General features: G+C 33.1%; 1 protein-coding gene across 1 annotated transcript in view; it reads right to left on the bottom strand.

Moving 5' to 3' along the window:
• The window catches only part of LOC112504546 (receptor-like protein Cf-9 homolog), a 7,103-nt gene extending 6,468 nt beyond the window's left edge, over nt 1-635 (bottom strand). Inside the window, exon 1 of the mRNA XM_025108492.1 lies at nt 77-635. Within this exon, the coding sequence (XP_024964260.1) occupies nt 77-635 (559 nt within the window). The remainder of the gene's footprint in view (nt 1-76) is intronic.
• Between the last annotated feature and the right edge of the window lie 7,331 nt (nt 636-7,966).

The following is a 7,966-nucleotide window of genomic DNA, read 5'->3' as shown; positions in this document are numbered from 1 at the left end:
CCTGATAAGTTGGTGCTTGAAAGATCTAACAATTTGAGAGGGATGCTAGTGTTTGTGTAAACTTTTGGAAACCGACCAATAAGGACATCGTTAAATGATAAGTCAAGTTCTTCCAAGTACATGAGATTGAAGATGTTATCAGGTAATTTCCCTAGCAAACCGGTGCTACGAAGATGGAGCAATTTCATAGAAGGGAGATTAACATAGGTGGGTAAAATTGACGAGATATTAACACCATCTAGCGAAAGCTCTTCCAAACTAGTAGAATTACGTAGGAGATTGTAGAAGACATGAGGTTCAAGCATCAAATCATTCCTAGAGAGATCAAGAGACACCAATTTACGAAGAATTGTGATATCCGTAGGAACTTGGCCTATGAACCCACTATCAGAGAGGTTGAGATGTGTGAGACTATTAGAAAACCTTCCAATCTCACATGGAAGTCGAGAATTGGTAAGATCATTGAAAGCAAGGTTGATCGTTTGGAGGTGAGGAAGGTTGAAGAGGGAGGAGTTAGGGTGGATGGTACCTCGTAGCATGCCGCAACTGAGGTCGAGAGCGATGACGTCATTGGTGAAGTGGTCACAAGTGACACCATCCCAACTACAACAGTCAGTACTCGTGTTCCAATTCATCATAATTGGATAATAGTCGGAACCACGCCATTGCACACATAAATCATCATATTCATCATCCGAGTGATTATAAGAGAGAAGATTTTGTTTGAAGAGAAGCAAAGCATGAGTCTGTGTAAGAGAGCATGTTTTATTGGAAGAATAAGAGGAGGAAATGAAGAAAGAGAAAAGRAAAAAGGAGAGAAGAAGCAAGTTTGAATGATTCATGTTGATTTTAATTGCAAGTGTCAAGTTGTTAAGTTGTTGATGGCTATAAATAAGCATACAAGGTTTGTGTATTTTCAATATTTGTTAGATTTTTGTCAACTGAATCGTATTTTATTTTCTCAAGTTCCAACAAAACGTTAAGTTAAGAAACAATTCCATTTTTTTTAATTTCTTTTAAAAATCAGATACATCTTAAGATGTTACTTGATACAATAATAGGAAAAAAAAAAAGTAGTTAATAAATTAGTTGAAAATGTAAAATGACCAAAAAATACATGTTAAAACATTAGTCAATTTTTTTACATTTCAATTTATATTTCAGAAACTTGCCCCAATGAAGCTTATTGAAACGTTACTCTAAATAGTGTTTCAATAAACTAGCTTATAAACAAACGAGACTATAAACAAAACACAACATAACATAACTATTCCATTTTTTTAATTTCTTTTATAAATCTGATACATCTTAAGATGTTATTATTTTTCAAACAATACTTAAAATTGTGACTAATTTAATTCAATCATTTAGATTTTATTACGTTACTAATTTTGCATGATGATACAATTCATAACTTGGAGTTACAAACGTCTAGAATGATACTTGTATGCGTGTTGGAGAAGTTTGGTTTTTCTAATATACGAGCGGTATGTGGTTGTTATAAGTCTTTGAGATGGAATTTGGATATAGGGTATCGAGTATAACTGTTGTTGGCTATTTGTGTAGAATTTTCAAGTAACGACTAGATCATTAATCTAAAGTAGAAAAGTTATTACCTTAATACTTCAAAGTATTTTGCGTATGTAAAGCAAAACAGCTTTTTGTGGGTAGTTTTATGGAAAACAGAGCATGTAGATGTGAATGTACTGAAAGCATGTTTGCTTTTGGAATGACTTTTGACTAATAACAATGATTACTCCATGCCCAATATATACACTCAACGTCTATAAGTTTATGATCCAATGAATTTGTGGTCCAAATTTCCTTTCGAATGAAAAGCTTGACTTTGAAGTCTTGCACTTGGAGGGTGGGGATATGGCCTCAATTTTCTTTGGTGCAAGTTTTYCARCTTCAGATTTATCGATGTAAGAAGACACTATTTTATYGAAGAATCTCATTTCAATTATTTGCATTAGAATTGAGGTCTTTCCAGTCCAACGGGTTAATGCTTATCAATTAAAGACATGGCCATTCGATTATTTTGGCAAACTAGCTGATGAATTAATTACGTTTGGCAAAAATTTGAGGATTAAATTCCCTTCTAACGGTCAACACGTGATTACCCAAATAGCAAATTAAGGTTTAACGTCAATAAAGTAGAACCTAGAACTTACACAAAGTCTAGGTTAGGGTCGGGTGTTACTAAAACTCCATAAATATAGCAATCTCCAAAGGTTACATGTAATTGTAGCTTGTACGAAAATAATAGAGGTCGTCAAAAGTTTTGAATTTGATAGGTAGACCCTTCGATTCACCGGGTTCCATTTTTCTTGTGCAAACTTTTGTGGAACCACAAATTAATGTAGTGAAAATTAAAAGCATCACCATCAATGAAGCTTCTTTAAAAAAAGTACTTGTAAGTGTGTTGGAAACACTACTAGAATAATSACTATTTTCGACGTCATTTCTGGCGGACGGATTTCGCCGGAAATATTCCGGCAGATTTCCGCGAGACTTAAAAAATGTCAACTTCTATTGACTTCCGCTAGCAATCCGCCAGAAAAATTAGTCTGATTATATTTCCTGCGGACTTCTTAATTAATTATATTAGACTTGTATTTTAATTTAGTCAAAATCATTTACCGACGGAAATTTAATTAATCTTTTAAAAATTATTATCCGCCGGAAATTTATTTGAAATTAAAAATCATTTTTAACATATTCCGGCGGAAAATTAATTAATCTTTTAAAATTATTTTCCGCCGGAAACTTATTTGAAATTAAAAATCGGTTTTGATAGATTGGTTGGACTTTGATGGAACGTATTGTGCTTTAATAGACCGGATTGGGCATTAATATATCGTATTGGGTTTTGATAGACCGATTTGACATTAATGGACCGTATTGGGCTTTAATGGACCGTATTGGGCTTTAATGGATCCGATCGGGCTTTAATGGACTGTATTGGGCTTTAATGGACTATATTGGGATTTAATAAAACGTATTGGACTTTAATGAACCGTATTGGGTTTTGATAGATCGATTGGACATTAATGAATCATAATAGGCTTTAATGGATCGTATTGAGCTTTAATAGACCGTATTAGGCTTTAATGAACCGTATTGAGTTTTGATAGATCGATTGGACCTTAATGAATCGTATTGGACTTTAATAGATCGTATTGGGCTTTAATAGACAATATTAAACTAAACAAACATATGTTGTTAATTATATGCATTAATTGAGTGTTAGACTCCACGCCCAATATACACTCAACGTTTATGTGTTTATGCTCCAAATTTCCTTTTGAATAAAAAACTTAACTCCAATTGTTTGCATAAAAATTGAGATATTTGTTGTTTGGCAAAATAATTGATAAACTTAACTCCAATTGTTTGCAGTATATGTCCATTATAGATGTACTTGGAACATAAATTAACAAGTGTTATAACAAAAATCGACTGAAACAATCCGAAATCAAGATATATCTCGCTGCATTACGCGAGTACCTAACTAGTTATTAAAAAAACTTGTAGTTTTTATTAAATCTTTTATATCTATTTATCACTAAAAAAATATTACAGATTTTACAATTAAAAAAAAGTTAATTACGTGAAAATAATTCGTTTGGTTACAAAAAAAGCTATTACAAATTTTACAATAAAAAAGAATAATTATATGGAAATTTTTGCTTAATTAAAAAAAAAATACTACATGATTTACAATTTCTAAGAACGGTGACGTGGATTTTTATTGCTTACTCGGTATTTAGAAAATAAATGTTACATGAGCAAAGCTAATTGTGGTTATCGTTTTCAAATGATTTGGAGAACCAGGTACCTAAATGATTAAAATGTTATATCTCAAACACCAAATTGAAGATTCTGAAAATACGTCACTTAAAATAGGAATTAGATATATGGTACCATCCAATGTTACGTGAAGACTTCAATCAAGAACTAAAACACAAATTAAGCATACAAACAGAAGCGGAAAAAAGGTGAAGATATAGAAAGCAACAAAGGAAATAGCACGACTTTAAGACCATGTACAATCAAGCTCTGCAACTGCATAATTCAAAGCATCCCCAACTTCATCTCTAGCTACCTGCATCACAAAATTTCAAACAAAACAACAATTGATTTCTATGATTTGATTATATAAAAATTATAGCAAATAACCCACCAGTTAATTCAAGAATTGATTTCATTTTTCGATATAAACATGTCTTATCTTCTTTCGCCTTTGCAGGATCATATGCTCTATTTCATCAGCAATTAAATTGAACCACTTTGGTCTTCCCGTTGACAACATCATATATCCCATCCCGAATCCAGGTAAGGTTCCGCATCCATATCCCAACATCACCACTTTCCATGTAAATCCACATTCCTCGTCTCCATCGACTTCAAGCTGTGGGGCACTCCGATGTTCACACTTGGGCAACGAAAACCCACATAGTCCCGGATTCCCTTCGAATGAGGTTGCTTTAAATGTCTTGAACTGTGGTCCGTCAGGAATGGGACCCACAAGATGGTTTTGCGAGAGATTTAATGTAACACCCCCAAAGCCCAAAGCAACGAACTAGCCCAATAACTTCGAATCCAACTTAAAACCATGGTGGAAGTTATTGGTAGCTCACTACTTGAGATTTATAAGAAGTTAACAATTCTCACATTCTATCAATATGGGACAAGTTGTTACAAACTACCCCACTTAAACTCCTGACGTCCTCGTCAAGCTGACGCCAGGCTTATCCAGAATCTTCCTCCTTGTCATCAACGATGTGGGATTTGCCTAATATGTTACAAACACCCCCTCTTGAGGACTCATCATACCCGATGAGGTTTGCCCCACCATCCCGATGGTACAAGGATCAGCTCTGATACCATTTGTAACACCCCCAAAGCCCAAAGTAAGGAACTAGCCCAATAACTTCGAATCCAACTTAAAACCATGGTGGAAGGTATTGGTAGCCCACTACTTGAGACTTATAAGGAATTAACAATTCTCACATTCTATCAATGTGGGACAAATTGTTACATTTAAGACTTCAAGACTTGTGATTTGGGTAAGACTTTGAGGGATCTCTCCTTTTAGCTGGTTACATGATAGGTCTAACGACTCGATCTTCAAGAGATTTCCTAGAGCATATGGGATTGACCGTTGAGGTTGTTGTGGGATAAGTTGAGCACTATTAAATAGTTAAGACTACCAATAACTTTTGGAATCTCTCCTTCAAATATGTTGCTGGACAGATCAACAATGTTGTAGTCAACCAAATTTTTTTGAAATGAGAGTTCTGAACCTTTCACTGCAATAGTGATAGAGTAGAACTTGCCAATTGTCACTTTGGATGCTTTTAATTTATCAAATTTGTATAGTGTTTGAGTTACACATGGTTTTAAAAAAAGTCATTATCCATAACAAATTTTTGTAATTTAATTAATATATGTTTATTTTACAATGTGTTTTTGTCTCATAAAGTATTTCGTTCAGAAGGTGAAACTCTTTTACGTGTAATTTTTGTTTCATAAACAGACAAAAAATTTATATTGTGAACCGAATACATATGAAACAAACATATTGTAAAGCAAATATATGTCAATCAATACATTAAATACTATAATTAGATGGAAAAAGATAATATAAAATATCACAGGTTGTATTGGTTCTTAGAGATCTCATAATTTAACATACACACACACACACACACACACACACACATATATATATATATATATATATTGTTGGGTTCGGTGAGAAGTGAGTTGAGATGAGAAACGTAAGAAATGATCTTCATCCTTGGATGTATATTGATGCATTGAGATGTACTAGATCAATCTCCTTATCAAGCGCGATTCATGAGTGACTTTGRAATTAAAAGTAACCAAGGATTTAGATCTCTTCTCACACTTCTCACRTTAGCTCTCTTTCTCACATGATCATTCATGTATATATATATATAGAGAGAGAGAGAGGTTGGTTATTATACAACCCTTGACATTTGTKCAACCAATACAGCTCAATCTCAACCGTCTATTTCATTTGATTAATATGTGATTTCATAGAACTTTTTATTGTTTCTTAATATAAAKTATCACTCATAATTAATAAACCATATTCATCTTTCATAAATATTCAAATCATAATAAATGAACWCTCATCATTTGCATAAATATTTCAATATATTGGGTTGTATTGGTTGTACAAATACGATTGATTGTATTTGAAACAAACTATATATATATATATGTATTTATTATATGAGTGTAAAATAAAATAAAATAAAATAAAATAAAATAAGTGTATTAATTGGATGGCATGGTGAGGTGGTGGGTTAATGGTGTTAAAATATGTGACAGGCTCGTGCTGATGAGTTGGASCACGAAGTATTGAGATTAACAAAAGARAATGCCAAACTCAAAAGSCTCCAAAAAGAGGTATTTTTTGTAATCTTAATTTTATACATTTCTTAATTATAATTAAAATCATTAAATAAATAATTTTATTAATAATCATTTTAAACACCCATTATATAATCATATATTTTTATATTTATTGGTATAATTTATCTGGTAAATAAATGACGTTATCCAAATATACCACAGACTTTCCTTTAAACTCAACTACTAATAAGTTGTCAAAACAAAAATATAGTAGACAACAAGTTTTTATTTTTCTAAACCGTATCATAAGACTATTATAAAGCATTTGACAAAAACTYTTAAAAATTATTTTTTATGCCTGAAGTACTGTTTATTGATGCATATTACTTAAAATTCAAGATTACAAGTAAATTATACATAAGTACAACTTACTAAAGCTCTATTTTTGAATTCGTGTAACTAACTACGGATAAACATCTCATTTTAAAATATAAAAAATCTAAAATTTAATTAGCATAAATATTGAGTTATAACGAAATACTTAATTATTATCTTTATAAAAAAAWATATTATTAAACTTGAATTACATTATTTTGTTCCGATAAATTAAATTAGAATAGAAATTTTGAAATAAAAAAAAATACACAAATAAAAACTTTCAAATAGTTAATTTAATACTAAGGTCCTGTTTACTAATCTCTTACCGCCTCTTACCCATTAAGAGATGCTTACCTGGGTAAGAGGTAAAAGTGTTTACTTAACAACAAAATCAACAATCAGATTTTATACCTCTGATCGTCCTCTTACCGGAGTCAGCAAAAAAAATGAATCTTACTGTGGTAAGAGGGATTTATTCCTAATCTACCCTCTCCATCTAAAACCCTAAATCGGTGGGGAAGAGGGATGTACTCCTTATTTCATAACGTGGGGAAGAGGAACGCCGGCACCGTCGGTGGCCATGTCCGATTCAAGGTGTTGGACGGCGACGAGAGGGTGAGTGGCGGCCATTTATGTGGGTCGGGGTGGCAGAGAAAATCGGGAGAACTAGGCGGGGAAGAGGAACGTCGGCACCGTCGRTGGCCATGTCCGATTCAAAGTGTTGGACGGCGACGAGAGGGCGTGCAGCGGCCATTTCTGTGGGTCGGAGGTGGCAGAGAGAATCAGGAGAACTAGGAGGGGAAGAGGAACGCCGGCACCGTCGGTAGCCATGTCCGATTAAGGTGTTGGATGGTCACGAGAGGGTGAGCGGTGTTCTGTGGGTTGGGGGTGGCGGAGAGAATCTGAAGCTAGGGTTTTGGGAAAGAGAACTATGGTTTTTGAATCARGGATGGCCATGTACGATTCAAGTGTTTCAAAAATATAATTGGGCTTTTGGGTTAATATGGGCTTTTTTTTAATCTTATCAAAATACAATTGGGCTTTAAATAGAATTTGATAAATAATATTTTATGTTAGGGCAAAATGCACAAAATACCAATCTATTTTCATAAATTTTTTTATTATAACATTGTACTTTCAGTTTTTCTTATTACAGCAATGTACTTTCAAACTATTTTTTATTAGGACATTGTACTTT

The sequence above is a fragment of the Cynara cardunculus genome, unplaced genomic scaffold, assembly GCF_001531365.2.
Source record: "Cynara cardunculus var. scolymus isolate 2C unplaced genomic scaffold, CcrdV1 Un_Scaffold_5956, whole genome shotgun sequence".
Taxonomy (NCBI): domain Eukaryota; kingdom Viridiplantae; phylum Streptophyta; class Magnoliopsida; order Asterales; family Asteraceae; genus Cynara; species Cynara cardunculus.
The sequence above is the reverse complement of the archived record's forward strand: the minus strand, read 5'-3'. Positions and strand labels throughout refer to the sequence as shown.